The 17,596-nt window shown below is 29.2% G+C and overlaps 2 protein-coding genes and 1 long non-coding RNA gene across 3 annotated transcripts; 2 read left to right on the top strand and 1 right to left on the bottom strand.

Annotated features, from left to right (window-relative positions):
- Positions 1-1,877: 1,877 nt before the first annotated feature.
- Positions 1,878-6,290, bottom strand: LOC105836390. Its single transcript, XM_012680392.3, has 2 exons — positions 6,243-6,290; positions 1,878-3,195 (listed from the first exon to the last, which is right to left on the bottom strand). The coding sequence occupies exons 1-2, from the start codon at positions 6,270-6,272 to the stop codon at positions 1,930-1,932; spliced, it is 1,296 nt and encodes a 431-aa protein (XP_012535846.2). The 5' UTR covers positions 6,273-6,290; the 3' UTR covers positions 1,878-1,929.
- Positions 6,291-7,279: 989 nt separating this feature from the next.
- On the top strand, positions 7,280-9,498 carry LOC105836404. The gene is made up of 2 exons (XM_012680412.3): positions 7,280-7,366; positions 8,081-9,498. The coding sequence occupies exons 1-2, from the start codon at positions 7,364-7,366 to the stop codon at positions 9,332-9,334; spliced, it is 1,257 nt and encodes a 418-aa protein (XP_012535866.1). The 5' UTR covers positions 7,280-7,363; the 3' UTR covers positions 9,335-9,498.
- A 3,412-nt stretch (positions 9,499-12,910) lies between these two features.
- Positions 12,911-14,976, top strand: LOC105836398. Its single transcript, XR_001139060.3, has 3 exons — positions 12,911-13,020; positions 13,107-13,269; positions 14,869-14,976. It is a non-coding gene; the product is annotated as an uncharacterized LOC105836398 (long non-coding RNA).
- The last annotated feature ends 2,620 nt before the right edge of the window (positions 14,977-17,596 follow it).

Raw genomic sequence — 17,596 nt, 5'->3', positions numbered from 1 at the left:
ATCTCCAGGACTTGAGTTATTATTTACATCTGTTTATATCTACGGCGGTTAGCAGAGCAATCGAAGATCTTAAGATGCCTTTTCATATGCAGCGATGTAGCAGTAAAAGTCTCTCCTCTAGTGACATATACAATTGACATATACAATTTGATAATGATAATGATAAATTTTTGTACTTTATTGTCATTATTTGTATTTTTATTTTATTACTTTTTTACTACAAACTTTGATTAAGTTTATCATTTTTGTGGTATATACATTGCATTTTGTCTTTTACTGTTTATTTGGTTGAGTTTCATAGTCGTGAAGCTTTTATAACAATAAATTTCTGCGGCAGTATGCTGCGCATAAAATGGCACTTTAATGTCTACAATTTTTAAGTTGCGGCGTCTACTGATTGCTGCGACAAAATTGAATTTACCATTCTTGTCAAGCGAATAACTACCAGACTTAATTTCTCACACGATAACCGCAATAATTTACGGAGTTTACGGTATGTGATTTAATTATTCAATGCCAGTTCTTTGAAAAGATTGTGATGCTCCCTGAGCTAATTAGCAACGTATTAATGGTTTAATACTAGCAAATTTTATTGGTCAGAAATTTGTTTTGGAAGAGCAACAAGCTGGCGATAAAAGACCCTAGCGACAAGCGTCGAAAGTCGCTCCGTGTAAATAACGCTTTATCCATTTTTAAATCCATATTCTTTTTTTCTTTTCTATTTTATTATATATTAAATTTCAGCTTGAAGATATTATGTACAAACCACAATAGCGGCTTGAATTATATCATTCCGTGACTCCATGACTTTTCAGATTGACCGTTTTCTCAGGATGCTAGCGACTTTATTTGCTTATCAGTAACATATGTAAATAGTTTAGCACAAATTTTGTCGGCAACAAGTAACAAGCGATGAAAGACATCAATAACAAGCGCCGAAAATTGCTTAGTTGTGGCGGAGCGATTTTTTACGTCAGTATCATTCATTTGACAAAAGCGGTAAAGTTGGACATGTTCAACTTTGAGGTAACGATTATTGGATCCCGCGACCTTAAAATTGTAGACGCTAGCGAATAAAAAATCAGCGTTTTTATTAGTAAATTCGCCACGAATTAAAACGCTTGTTAAAAAACAAAATTGTTCCATGTAAATAACGCTTTAAATTTTATAATAAAATTATTTTACAATAATCTTAATTTCTTATTCTTGTCGCCAATATATATAGCATAATTAAATATTTTCATTAAAATTTGAATAATAAAATTGCTTAATGTTATAAATAAATACATAATACGTGAAAATAATAATAATTATTAGTAAAAAATTAAAACTGAAAACTGCATAAAAATCGTTTTATTTTCTTGCTTAATTTGCAAGTTTGATATTATATAAAATAAAAATTTGAAATATTATTTAATCTTTTCCAAATAATTAATTTTACAACTACAGTATATGTATATTTATTTATGTATAATAGACTATATGTAGAACTGTTATTGGCCAAGTTAACTTATTGTGATATAAACTCATTTTAATAAAAAGTACATGCAAAACAGAAATAAGTAGTTTAAAGAAGTATATTATTTATTAAGAGTTAGAAGCGGAAAATATTTAAAAAAAAGAGAATTAAATTAAAATTTATAGTCAAAGCGATGTACGTGTGAGTAATATTTTGTATTGGTATTTATATTGGCATTTAAAATTTTTATTTCAATATTTATATTACCATTTAGATATATTACGTAAAACAAATAAGAACAAATAAAATAATATGCTTCTAAAACAATAAAAATTATTTGTACAATTTTTAAAAAAATAATTGCTTAATTAAAAAATTTTATTCTATTATTATATTAACATACAAAATAAAACATTAAAAAAATAAAAGAGACATATTTTAAGCACGTTTTTATAATATTACATAGAATTTTAGTATGGGAACTTAATGCCAAATATTCTTGTAGCAAATCTTGTCGCTTCTTGGAATTCCAATCCCTTTTCTCTACTCTTTATGACAAAATTTCTATAAGTTTGATTTCCATACAGATCATTGATTAACTTCTGCATTGCCGAAGACGTTAACTTTCCGATAAAATCGGCGAAAACCTTGGAATTTTGTAACTTTTCTTTGTAAAGAGCGTCAATTTTGTCCATAGGTAATGCATTATAAAGATCCTCGAGCATTCCTTTCATCCCATCACCGATCTTCTGTATTCCAGTCTGAGATTCGAAAATGTTCTCTATTTTAGGCGGCACATAATCCTCCATGCCAATAATCTTGTGGAACTGTTTGATACCTTCGATAACTTTCAATCCAGCCTTCTCTAGATATACTACTACAGCTTGATATTCTTTAAGAGCTTCGATCTCGCGTAGAAGAGCATGGAATTCAATATGAAACAAGTATAATATGGCATCTTGCATTTTTTTATCTTCGTTCATATACTTGGTTATTATTTCAACAACCTTGTCTACTGGAATAAGTTTCACAAAGTCCATCAATTCTTCATCTAATGTACGTTCCTGGTAAAAGGAAACACCGTTCGGCACAGTAATGCCAAGTACTATATACATGACATCTGCCATAGTTTGCGTATTTACTCCGCTGCTTTTGAGTCCATTTACGATGATTAGGAAGGACTTGCTTTGGAAGGCTTTGTTTACGATTTGTTGGAAGTTATCAGATTTGAGTTGGTTGACGAAACCAACGAAAGCTGAAGAGGTTCTCATCTTCTGCACATAGACGCGAATGAATTTGGAGAAAGGGATTACTTCTTTGATATCTTTAAAAAGTCCTGCAATTCCACCAGTCCTTTGCATGATCATAGAATCAGATGAAGGTGGTACAAGTTTTTCAATACCGAGAGCTTTGTTAACTTCGTTTACTAAATAGTAAATATCGACGCCTTCCTTTTGTATATAATTCATAAGATTGATTACTTCAGGAATGGCTTCTAAATCTATCGTCATGTCTCTTAGTACGGTCGTAGTTCTAAGAAAATTCATAGCAGCTCGTACTTCAGAATCTTCTCGTAAATAATTCAAAAAGATTTTATTAATTTCTCTAGTAGGGATCAAATCCAAAATGTCCTGGATATCCTCATGAAGAGGACCATTGCCAAAATCTGGAAACTGATGAGCTTGTCCCAGACCGATAATGGCCAAGACGGCAAGCAGCGTTGTTACGTACTTCATCTGTAAATATAACATGTGTAAATTAGATCATATGACAGTATATATATATATATATATTTAATATTTAATATTTATATATTATTATATATATTTAATATTTTTAAAAGCGATACAAAACCTAGAAATATTGCTGGTTATTAAATCGCATTTTTCTGCATTATAATATACGTATGTATAGACACAATGTAATAAGAAGTATTATTTTTAAATATACAATATTGTTTTCCTAAATATTTCTTTAACAATATAATTATTTATGATTATATTGTAAGATAAATAATAATAAAAAAATTGTTATAACTAATAAGATGTTTTGTTTTAATTAGTGTTGTCGAATGCGTGTCACTAAAGTTTTTTTTTATTTTTATTATATTTCCCATTTAATACTAATGTGAGTGCAAATAAATCTTGGAAATTGTAGTTGGATGTTTCAGGTACTCATTACAGCAATGTATAATCTTTCATCAATTATAAGTTAATTTATTATAAGTATTTTTGCTTTAAAAAATGCGATTTAAATAACTAGCAATATTTCTAAGTTTTTTAAATTGTATCAGTTTAAAAAATATTAAATTTATAAAAATAATATGATGAACAAGTCAATGTATCGAGCCAAGACAAATTTTCTTAATACATTATAATTTATTAGATAAACATTATATAATTAATCTTACAAATTTATTTTAATATGAAAACCGACTTACAAAAAAATTTTATTATTTATTTAATTATATTAATAATTAGTTCACGTTTTAATTAATTATGACATAATTTGATACGCAATGAGCTGTTTTATAGCTGTTCAATGGTCATCTTGTTTAACTGTTTAATTATATTTTTGTGTCCATTATTTCATTTATGTTTTAAGTTCATACATATTGGTAATGTATTATGACTGAAGAGGACTAAGTATAATATAGTCAAAACGTTTCTTTAACACAGTGTTATTAGTCGCGTTTATAATTATATAATGTTTATCTAATTAATTATAATGTATTAAGAAAATTTGTCTTGGCTTGATACATTGACCTGTTTATCATATTATTTTTGCTTAGCATTAATAAGCTTTATAATTGTATTAAATTTATAAATTGCAAAAATGAGAAGAAAGTTATAAACCATTATTAAGTTTTTAAATAACTCAATAAATATTTATGTAACATAATTCTTGTCGACTTATTACTTATAGAGTTTTACTAATTATGATATAAGCAAAAATTTATTGAATATACATATACATAACAAACATAATTACCAATTTATTGAAGAGAAAAGAGATTGCAGTTATGAAACTAGAAATATGGAACCCTATCAACAAAATACTTTAAAAATTATATTTATTTCTAAAAAATGAAAAATTAACACTCTTTGACGAATGTTGCACATTAGTATCATAAAAATGTTAATATTTTATAGTATCACACAAAAGTATCAAAAATATATGTAAATAGATCTTTGATTCTTGTGACTTTGTATATTGTAGAAGCATTATAAAAGTATTATTAAGTTAATAAATATTACAAAAGATATTACGTGCGAGGAAATTATACACAGAAAGAAAATTTCTTTAGATTTATAAAATAAAATTTATTAAAAATAAAGAAATGTATGCTTTGAAATACTCAAACAAAACTGTTTATTAAACCTAAAGAAATCTTTTTTTTGTGTTGGAGTCAGAATCGCGACACTCGTTTGGAACGCAAAAAATATAATTTTACACGCCAAATTTATGCCTACATTACATCAAACATTAAATTCAATTACGTCATTTAAAAGCTAATTTAAATTCTTCAAGTTACACTAAAGTTAAAAAATTAAGACTCAACATATTTCTTAAAATGATATAAAAAATATACATATATAAAACTTTCAAACTGAAATACAGTTTTTATAACAACACATTCAACATTAATGACTAGATCAAATCATAACATACTGTCTAAAGTCTAAACAATATAAGAAGTAATTTGGACAGTTATTTCCAGAATTCAACACAAAGTATACGAGATATCGTGGATTCTACAACCTCACATTTAGTCTATAATCGCCTTCTCTCTTCTAATAATTAAAAATACAAGAATTTATTAACAGATACTTACTTTATTAATAATTTATCAAAAATAAAAAATATTTAATAACACTGTCCGACAAAGTTTGACTTTTTTTGTAACACAAATGCGAATAGTTATTTTCGATGTATTTTTGCTTGCTGAACACAAATCTGTTGTCAAAAGTTGGCTATCACATCATAATTTTGAGCAAAACGGCGTTAAAGGAACTAAAAATGACGATTTCGAGGGTTTTCACGCCTTTTTTTTCAACATTGTGACGCAATAGCCAACTTTTGACAACGGACGGGTTCAGCAGGCAAAAATACGTCGGAAATTCACATTCGTGTTACAAAAATAGTGTCAGACAATGTAATTAATAAATAATAATAATAAAAAAATAAGAATGCCTAAATAAAACTAAATTGAATACATTTTTGCAATTAATCTATTTTTATTCATATTAATTATTAATTTTACTATTATCGCTTATCAATTTTGTATTATTATAATTTAGTACGATTTATAAAATAGATATGACATATTTTATACAATTTTATAAAAATCTTAATTTAATCCTCATAATTACAAATATAAACATACAATAAATATAAAAAAATAATCTACAACATAAGCTTTTTTTATTAAAACATAAATATATATAATATAAAATTGCATAATTATATTATTATCAAATATACAAGTTAATTAAAAATTAACATTACTTATATCTAATTTTTTAAAGTTATTAGTACGAATAACTTTAAAATAAGATACGATGTAATCTATTAAATTTTTGACTAGCACTCATTTTTCTCTGCTTACATAAAGTAAAAATGTAAAATATTGAAAAGGTGTGATTTAAAAACTAGATCAGTATATTCAGCAACTTTTGTGTAAAACAGACATCTATATATTTAAAAAAAAAATTAATTTTATTTAAACCATTGTCGACATATAAGCATTAATATTTTTATTTGAGTTATTATTTTTACTTACCATGACAGCTACGGATGAATACAGTGGCATTCTTAAAGGTAGTTACTTTTGTTTTATATATATCCAACATTGTTATCTTAAATCTTGTGAACAAATCATTTTAATAGAGAAATTAGATAAGATAATTTCGATATCAGAAACATATAAATTAGTGATAAGTCAATGCACATATAAAATATAATCAAATATTATATTATTTGCTTTGCTATATGCAACTTTTCTGTTCAAAAGAACAAAACATTTTTTATTAAATTTTATTTGTAGACAGTTTTTTATTGTATTAGAACAATTACGTTAGTATAAATTTACTGTAAGATTCATTATTTTACTTTTTAGTATAAAAAATTTATTATTTTTTTTAATATTACTTTTAATTTGACTTTATTATTTTAATTATAAACTCTATAAAAATATTATTGTTATTTAGCAAAAAAAGTGAAGTCAATACTCGTTAGAACTTTTATTACTTTGATAATTAATGCTTTCTACATATCTCATGTTTCATGTATATAATATTTAATATTTTTAAAAATACGGATTATCCTTTATTTTTTATTAAGACAAGAGAATAGTAGCATTATAAAGAAATATCGGATTTTTAATTTTTAAATTACATAATAAACTAATATTATATCAACAACAAATTTATGTTTTGCCTTTGTTATTTTTAATGATTGCCGCGTTACTACAAATTTATAAATAAATATCTTCTTAAAATAAATTTTTTAAATGTTATCTTGGATAATTTGTATTTAACAGAAATAAAAAGTTACTGTCAATAAGAAATTGTTTTAAGTACATGTTCTGAAAATTTGTTGTAACATTATGATTAATAAACAGATAAAAAAAAATGTAAACTTAATATTGTGGATAAATATTAAATTTTACATCTAAAAAATAACAAACACTGAATATATTGTAATAATAATATATGTATATGTTCGTAATAAAGCTTATCAAATAACACTTAAAACATTTCACATGAATCAATATCTCAATCTGATTAGTTTTCTGAGCAGTTTCTTATCTAGTATTTTAATCCTTTCGTATGAAGTTTGATATTACCAGTATATAAATGTGTGATAATTATTGACGGTTATTAGTACGCATCTACAGCTGCTATGGTAAGTAAAAAAATGTATTACAAATCTTAAGTTAAAAATTTTATCATATTTATATATTATATTATACAAATTACCATATTTACCTTATTTCATCCATTCAATGATCAATCTATAATTTAATATAGATTTCATTAACCAATAAAAATGTAACTATATTTTGTTCTTAATAGAGTCTTTTATTTTTAATTCTTAGCTTTTAATTATATATTATTATATATTTCTGCATTTTTATTTTATTTAGTATTAGTACCTTTACACTGTATTGTTTTCATATTATAACTTATAAATTTATACTTTTATAACTTTAAAATTAATATTCAGGAAAGTTTTAAGAAAAATTTCTAGTTAAAAAATTTTTAATTAAGCAAAAAGAAGAAAAAGGAAAAAATATATAAAAGCTGTATAATTTTTCTTTTATGTATACTTTTATTTAAATTTTTTTCTAATTTACAAAAATTTTTAGTTTATGTTGATATATAAAATAATATAAAAAAGAGAAAAAAAAGAGCTAGAGTAAAGCAAACTTAACAAAATAATTAATAAAAAATGACACATGTAATGATTATTATTAACATCGTCCATCTTTATATTGATACTTATATTAATTAAATAATAAACCTTATATTAATAAATATCTTATACTGATACACATAAGCATTTTGTGTATGTAAATTGTTAAAAATTTATTGTAATATACTCAATATTAATTTACAGATGAAGTTCACATTAGGACTATTCGCCATTTTGGCGGTTATTGGTCTGGGACAAGCTCATCAGTTTCCGGATTTTGGCAAAGGTCCTCTTCATGAGGATTTCCAAGATATTCTTGATTTAGTCCCTGTGGAAGACATTGTCAACGTTGCTGTGGATTATATAATATATGATCATGAAGTACTAGATTTTTTTAAAGAGCTAACAAAAGGTACTTTAATGAAAGATCTGCTAGTGGATTTCCAAGCCATTCCTGAAGTAATCAAGCTTTTTAATTATCTGCATAAAGAAGGCATCGGTATCTATGAAATTATGAATAAAATTAATAAGGCATTCAAAATCAAGGAACTCGTACCACCTAGTTCTGAAACATACTCTAAGACGAGGACCGGTGGACTTAAAGGATTCTTCAAAGACATAAAAAAACACATCGATTATGATGTCTTTATTAGCATATATGTGGATAAATTAAAATCCTCAACAGCCTTTGTCAATTTCATTAACGAACTTAAGTCTGACAATTTCCAAAAAATTGTTAACAAGGTTTGCAAAATTAAGTCCGTCCAGTACATCGCAAGTTGTCTTGAGGCCCGATCAGTAAATTTAAAAATTGTAGGAGATATCTTATATCTCGTCTTTGGCATCAAGGTGCCAAGCTCTCCTTCTAAAACATTAATGGAAGAACTAGCGGATTTCGCAAAGCTTATTCCGATGGAGGAATTTTTCAATATAATAATCCAGTATATAAATGAAGATGAAAAAGTACAAAATGCTTTACTATTTATGCTCACACCAGACTTCCACAATCTGTTGCGTAACCTTGAAGCTCTTAAGGAACATCAAGCACTCGTGGTGTATTTAGAAAAGGCTGGACTTCCTATTATTCAGTCTATCCAACAATTGCATCATGCTATCGGCATGGAAAAATATGTGCCACCTAAGATACAAAACTTTTTAAAATCTTTAACTAAGACGCAGAAAATCGGTGATGGAATGCGAGGAATGCTCATGGATCTCTATAATGTACTTCCTTTGGACAAAATTGACGCCCTTTACAAGGAGAAGATGAGGACTTCAAAAGTCTTTGTTGATTTTATCGCAAAGATAATGTCTAAGGAGATGAAGAAAATCATCACTGATCTAATCGCTCATAAGACTTCTAAAGAGTTTATCACGAAAACGAAAGAAAAAGGATTGGATATAGAAGGATTAGCGTTACTTAGTGAAAGAATGATTGGTCTTAAATCTAAATACTAAAATTAGTATTTATAATATTCTAAACATTTGCAACTTGAAATTTAAACAGGTTATACGTTTAATGTAATAACGTAACATAAAGATTACTAACTTAATAATTACTTTTTTGTATTATAATTAAGAATAAATTTACATACATATTATAATAAATTATTCTCATTTAATTTTCTTCCTTTATTTATATACTTTTAGATATAAATAAATATTTACAGTTGGGCTATTACTTTTGACAATTTTAAATATTTGAAGATTCGAAAGAACTTAAAATTCTGAAGCTTTAAATGTTCGACGTTTGAAATTTACTTCGAAAATTTAAAGCTTTAAAATGTAAATTAAATAATAAATTGTTAATTGTTGTTGTAAAACGTATATTTTTCATTTTTCATTTTTAACTTAGTCATTACATTCTTTTATCAATTTTTTATCAATTAAGTTTAAATGTCTAAAAGCTATTATCACTCAGCTTTTACATAACTGACATGATATAATCGCGTAAAGATTGATAAACAAAATTATTCATAGAAAACAATATACTTATGTGAGTAATTTTATCAAGAACATTATCTTCACAATTATCTCTCATTTCAATAACGCGAAAGATTTATCTTACTTTCTTATTTAACACTAGGTTTATAGAACGCGTCATTTTGACACATTTCGAAGTTCACTTATGCTGACTTTTATCCGTTTAATGAGACAAATATATATATATCGAAATTCATTTTATTCAAAGTCTTCTATAAAGTAAAATGTTTCTTAAAAAAATGTTTCGTTCACGCATTAAAATGATGTGTGTCTGTTCAGATAAACCTAGTGTTAAATAAGAATGTCCAAACCATTAAATATCAATAAGTGTAAGTGTGAGATATAACATTTATAATATTATTCGCATACATACAATCGTCCTAGAAAAATCAAAACTATATTGACAGTACCAATATTTATTGCAAAAGGTTAAAATTATTTTAGAGAATTATCCATTTGTTATAAACAAAGTATATATGGTATCATTAATATGATATTTGAAGAGTAGGTTTCTTTTATCGTTCTATGCTGATCTTATATTTATAGATAATGAGATTGTACCAACGGAATTTCAAAATAGAAAGTGCAAAAACGGCGATATGCAGAATTCATTGCTATCCTCTTTCGCACACTCAGTGCCATCTAAACGATTCGCGTCATTTGCCTAATACGAACGAATAATTCATCGCCAGATTTCAGCGAATAAATGCGATAACTTTTCTAAGAAATGAAAAAATTAGAGCTACTATAATCGACATAATAAAAAAATATCCGATAAAAATCTGTTTAAATATACATGATCTGATAAATGTGATCTAAACTGTTCGAAAAATGTTACAGATAAATAATTTTATCAATAAAATCATAATGTCATAAATCCTATGTTTATATTAACAATTTTAATCTTTAATAATCATCAACAAATCCATAGATTATGTAATTTATATCAGCTATAATAGCTATTTTTGTTAGTTATAAAAATTAATAGTAGTAATTTTAAGCTATTAAATCTTCAACGTTTCAATAATTAGTTAAACAGATTTTATCATGAAAGTGATAAAGATGTTACGCGTTTTTCTGATAAGATAGATTTCGGATAACTCAATAGAACGACGGCAAGCATTTTAACAAAACGTTTATAACGAGTACCGGGTGGATAGTAGAAATTAATTCCTCTTAGGATGTCAGGGGCTGTATGAACGCGACGATGCAGCTCCGGTGTGAGTTTCATGCTGATGCTACGATAGCAGCAGAGGGGAGGGACAAAGGAAAGTGCTGCTTGAGGTATAGGATTCAGAAGGGCGCGAGGGCAAGCGGCTCGCGGTGTCTGCAGCAAACAATTCCAATTAACTTACTGGAATTGGAATAGAACTCGTACTCGTTCGCCCAGCCGACTCTTGGATGCCATGGTGCCGAGGACGACGAAGACATGAGCATTCCTTCCTTCATCCATCCGTCGCACTTCCTCATTTTTTTCGTCAAATTTCGCGTTAAACTGTTTCCAAATTAGTCGTCCGTCAAACCGAAAGATCATAACGTTTTATTAAAATCGACCACCGGAGAATAGTACTATTTCTTTACGTATTCTCCAAACTACCGCGAAATCTTCAAATAATTAAAATAATTTTGTGTGTGTTATAATTTAGAATAGTAAAAAGTAAAATTTAGAGAATTTTATAAAATTTTAATATTAACAGATCAAAAGAATACTGCAGTAGGATTAAATCAAAATCAAATTTTTGTATCGAGCTCTACATAAAAATAACAGAGCACAAATACACTTGTCCGCAAAATACACTTTCTTTGCAAGTGTATAGCCTCCAACAGAAGCTATTGGTCAGCGCATAATGCTCGTCATTGTCGAGACAGTTATAAAGTAAAGCAAACGGGACCACGTCCTTGCCCTAGACCCTAGACAATACTGTCCCTGAGCTGCTTAGATATTGAAGACGCCCGAAAGCTGTGTGTACCAATCCCGATGTGTGCACAACGTCTAGCTTGACTCTCAACATTATTAAATCCTAGCTTGCTCGTGGACCAACCGCGCAGGACAATAGCGTTCTTTAAGCGTCCGTCACGTCACGGCAACGTGTTGCGAATTGATAATCGTTGGATGAAATTGTCTTGCTGTGCGCAAACTTCCTCGTTTCGCATATACCTTGTAACATAATCACCTAAGTATGCATCATATGAATTATTATTCATAGATCATTATCATTATTCTCGAAATTTATGAGATGCTAAATTTAACATTTAAATTTTTAATTTTAAACTTCTATTTTACAACATATCTCTCTCTCTCTCTCTCTTTCTCTCATATTCATTTTTCTTATTATATCATAGTTATTTATTCTATTCTTATAATGTGTAACCTTCCTTTAGAGTTATTAAAAGCTTATGCATAATAGAATATAAATCATATGGATCATCGTGGAATGTAACCGTATATGTGATATGTTACAAGATAATATTTTAACATTAAATAAATCTTAAGAGAAGTATTAAGATAAATATTTTTACAAATTAAAAGAAATTTAAGAATAACCTATTTTGGAGTCTACGATTAGGTAATCAAATTATTTGGATTGCTCGTAACTCTAATTTCACGTTGATTTTTGCAAATTAATCTTATGCAACTAAAAATTACATACAGCTATTCTATCTATTTCAAAAATTTTTAAGTTATATTAGTCAAATCCCTCAATTAGTCGATATGCAATTACGCAAATTACATTTTTACTTTAGTGGCACTATTTTGATAATATATATATATATATAATTTCTTTGAATAAAATTTTATTAGTTTATTACTTCATTGTCAAGTCGCATATTAGACAATGTAATTATCAAGCCTGTCAGGTTTCTACGTAATCCTTGGTCTCATTTCTGATCCTTTTGATCTTCCGTATATACGAAAGAACATTTCGCATCATACGACCGCGGCAAATCGACGAGTTTACAGGCAACGGCGGTCATTGCGGAGATGTAATTGCCCATCCGATGATCGCGCAGGCGTCATATAATCACCGGCTCGTAAGCCTCGAACGGCTTAATCCGTGAGGCGTCGCGTCATTACCCGCGTCGTCAGTACGACGTCGCTGAAGAGCGTCGGCAATCGTTGTCGACACCGCTGGAATCCCAGTCAGGAAAGACATTTAAAAGTAAGTATAGTTGGACAGATCCGCCTAGCGGGTTTAAAAGTCAAGAGTGCCAAGAGCGCAATTTATCCCATCCATTTGTCGGATAGGGAGGAAGAAAAGAAAGATCCGACAAGAAGAGAACGGCAACTACATGAGGCGAGGGACAACGGAAGAAGAAGGCTCAGAACCACGACCTCTCATTCCGCTTTTATCCCGACTCGTTACGCCGACACTACCACCGCTTCATTGAATGACTCATTTTATTTTCCGGTATGAAAAGTATCATTTTTCTCGCTTGAAATTTCTTTTGCTCAACCCGGACCTTCATATTTTGCCCGCCTCTTTTCGCGGTACGACGACAAAGCCTTTGTTTCGTCTTACTATTCTCATTATCCACTCTCGTTAAAAGAGACTGCACGAGTTTTTACGTTCAGAGAACGGCCGTGTGAATATAGATGCAATCTTAAATAGAGATACATATATGGAAAGAACAATTTTGTTAAAGAATCTAAAAATTTAGCTAAACATAGATCTGAAGATAGTTTTGTTAGGCCATTACAATTATTATGTAGGTTGCTTAAACCGGTTACCAAAATGTCCAAACTTTTTGCATCATCACTCATTCTTGATACTGCACAATTATATTGTTCTACATAATTAGTTTGATGGTCCAACAAAATTACTTTCAGATCTAACTAAATTTTTAAATGCTTTAGTGAAATTTTTCTTTCTATGTATATATATTTTGTTATAAATATCTTTATATCTAATATATAAAGAATAAAGTAATATTTACGACTTTTGTTTTAAGGATACATAAACAAAACAGAGAGTAAACGAAATGGGGGAAAATAATAACTTTGTTTCCTTCAAGAGTTAGTTATAATAATGTGCTATATAAATGTATGCACAACCGATGATTTTTGGAAGATAAAAGATGACAATTACTACGCTATATCGATCGCACGGCGAAGATGTCGTGATAGATATCATCCGCTTTCATACGGCGCGAGTGTATCCAATATTGGAAATTCTATACCGCACACCTCGAGCGGATGTGGTTGTAGCCGTTCACACGTACGACCACCATCTCGATACAGATATGTTTATTACCGGGAACGACATAGACACTCCCGCTCTGGCTATGACTTATCGGACGCGACTTGTTGCGCGTACACGTTCAACCGCGAAGCAATTGTTTCCGGTCTTTCCTAGATTACGACGTTACGTTGTAGCGATTAATAACGCAATCGATGATAAACTACCGTTGCGAAACCCGCGTCACGAAATCGCAATTAAAGGATCGTAAAAGTCCGATAACAGACAATCAATTTTTTTACGGAAGCTTCCTTTACCACGCGGATGCACATCCGAGAAATGAGACGACTGCGGGACTCGTTAAACTCACGAAAGACGCGCACTCAACAGCAGAAAGCGCTTCTTCAAAGTCTTAAAAAAGTACTGTATTCTCCTTCCTTCATAAAGTCAGCGATTATATGATGCGATAAGAACAGAGCTTAAAGTTTTAGCTTTTTAAAAATACTTATGTCTGTCTTTTGTAAAGTTTGAATCATGCGTATATTTTATTTTATTAAATGCAACAGTCCACTAATTACTGTTAAAAATACAGTAATTAGTTTAGAGCTCAGGGATTTTCTAAGTGGAATAACGTTTAGCTAGAACTATATGTTATACATATATTTTGTAAAAGAATTTTAGAAAGAAAATAGTTAATATTTGTGCAAAGTATATGTTATCTATATATATATATAAGTAGAACAAAGTTTTTCAAACAATATCAATACATCTAAACCTAAAAAAAGTCATGTAATTTTAAGAACTAAGTTATCAGTTAATTTTTTTTAACAGCTAAACGTGAGGAAAAAAGCTGTTGCGAGAGTCGGCTCAACTGTCTAACACGTGTGTCGACTGATGAGCGCGGGGTCGTATCAGGTAAAAAACAAGAGAAAGCAAAAACATCGGAGGAAAAAAGGAGAAGGTGAGATACTGAGCAAACGTCGCAGAGAGTACGAGTGCTGTTAGAATGCGAGAAGTACGTTCGCAATCAGCAGAGCTGCTGTCTGCGTCGGTCCAGTCGAATTCGCAGGCATATCACGTTGTTACATAACGAGATTATATCATTAACCAGCGAGATGCAGGCAACGATTGTTGTCGATAACGATATAAAGTTGGGCTTCATTTTTACTGATTAATAAACGTCGCATGCGCCGACCTCTCGAAGTGTGTAACGCTCGATAAATAAAATTATCAATTAAAAGCTTGTCACTGTATTGCAGATTTAGCAAAAAAAAAAACGTAATAAACAATGTTACAAATAAAAGAAATTTTATATTGTATTAAATATTAGACAAAATATAACATTGATTTAAACGCATGCTGAAAGAGTATTTTGCATCGAGCCTAATTTAAAATTTAATTTATTTTGAGATTTATAAATTTTGAAATGAGTTAAAGGCTTATTGTGTAATAAAGAATATATTATTTTTTTATAATTTATACAAAAATGTTTGTATATCATTTAAACACGCGAAATTTTGTATAAAATTCTATTTCATAAATTTTTACTTTTGCATTCTATTTTTACATCTTAAAATACTATTTGTTGTATTTACTATAAATAAATGAGAGAAAATAATTAGACTTCATACAGCAGCATAAAAAAGATAGAATAGACTACGTCATGTCAATGAAATTTTAAATTAAAAAAATTTCGATTGCGTTGATTACATAATGCACGCAAATTTTTATAACAATATATTAATTTTTATATTACTTATAATTTTTTAATCTTATTCTTATTAGTCTTTTAAATTGGTGAATATTTCAAATATGCTATAAGAAAGGAAGTGAAGCATCTTCAATATTTCAATAGCCCTCTTCAATTGACTTTCATGGCAAATCTAATGGGGCAATGGCGATTCTAATGAACCCATCGACTCGATCACGTCTCTGAGTGACCTATCCCAACTATGAGTGAATAAATGAATTTCATGCGTGCCTCTTGGAACAAGCATTGGAATGCAGCAATGAAAATGGTCTACGGAATATCGTGACATCATTCTCAAGTTTCTCCAATATGTAGGCGATTAGTACATCTAATAAAGAATTCTTGAGGAAAATTCCAAAGTGCAAAACAATAAGTAGTAATAGAGATTGGGAAATAAAGATTAAAATAAAAAATAAATAACTAAATATTAAATAATTTGAAGAAAGGCGATTTTTGCTAAATGTAAAAATGTTAGAAAGAAAAGTTGCCGGACTTGTAAAATATTTACTGTGCACAATACTTTTAAATTATTATGTGTGCATAAGTTAAGAATTCAACTGTACATATATTCTTGTACAATGAAAGAATGACATTATTTTATCGGTACCTAAATTTTATATTTTACAATATTATATTTATGTTTTGTTATTTATTTATACACATTAAAATACTTTCTTTATTTTTTAATATTATTTTATATAAGAAAAGAATTTTTATTTTAATTCAAATCAACGTATTCTAATACCATATGTGTTTGTACAGAAAAGATAAATAATAACATTCAATAGAAATAAGAAGTATTCAAGGATATAATACTGATGTGAGAATGGCAGATAGAATAAGAAATTGAAAAAAAATATCTACATATTCCTCGAGTCGAAATTACTGGCAAGGATGTTTAGGTGGTAGGTGGAGGCCTTGGAGCATTGTATACAGAATTTCCATGGGAGAAGGAGATGGGGGCGAATTCATGGGGTAATTCCGTGTTCGATACATCGTGCGCGCTTAAGGCTGCGATGTTACTGGCGTCACATAAGCGTAATACCGGATAAGCCGCAATAATGCAGACCCGCTGTGCGTGCATGCGAAAGCGGAATGGATCCTGCTGCTCGGAGAGCTTCAAGAACCAAACGTCCGTGGCGTAATCATTGTACCGAAACATGACAGGAGTGACGTTCGTTTCGCGATAATCCAGCGAATCGGAAAGTTTTGAAATATTGTAACAAGAACAACGGTGAAAAAGAAAGCTGAATGAAAATAATGCAAATTGTATACGTAAAGATAAAAGAGCCAGACTAGCTATTAGTAAATTCTTTATGCAATAACTTTAAGTTTAAATGTCATGCTTTTTTCTTTCAAATGCAAATGTAAAATAGTCAAAACTGATAATTGTATTTAAGAAGAGATAAAAAACGTTAGATATTTCATTTTTCTCTCGCAAGCGTACGATGAATAACAGACGAGAGATTAACTCAACTTCACGTCAGACTAATTTCACTTAAGAATCTACTTCTCCGTTGTTGTCGGATTCTTATATTTGCGCTTTCCTTTATATATTGTGCGGGCGTGAAACAATACATGGTCGGGAAATTTCTCTCTGGTGTATCGCTTGAAATTAAATCATAAAAAGAACCGTGGGTTCTTCCCGAACCCCTGCCGACGTAAAAACGGCGAGAACAATGAAAGAGCAGGATCCCACACCGAGGTAATTAGCGTGAGAACCATTAAGAAGACACGAGGCAATTTTGGTCGGCCATTTTTCATGGTAATCTGCGGTATTCGCGTAGTGTCCGCTCGCTCAAATCGACG

The sequence above is a fragment of the Monomorium pharaonis genome, chromosome 2 (genome assembly GCF_013373865.1).
Source record: "Monomorium pharaonis isolate MP-MQ-018 chromosome 2, ASM1337386v2, whole genome shotgun sequence".
NCBI lineage: Eukaryota > Metazoa > Arthropoda > Insecta > Hymenoptera > Formicidae > Monomorium > Monomorium pharaonis.
The sequence above is the reverse complement of the archived record's forward strand: the minus strand, read 5'-3'. Positions and strand labels throughout refer to the sequence as shown.

What these genes read in the sequence shown, in the direction of transcription:
- LOC105836390 (XM_012680392.3), bottom strand. Translation starts at nt 6,272, where the DNA reads ATGCCACTGTATTCATCCGTAGCTGTCATG. An exon ending in ATTCATCCGTAGCTGTCATG is followed by an intron (nt 3,196 to 6,242) that starts GTAAGTAAAAAT and finishes TTATATTTACAG; the next exon opens with ATGAAGTACGTAACAACGCT.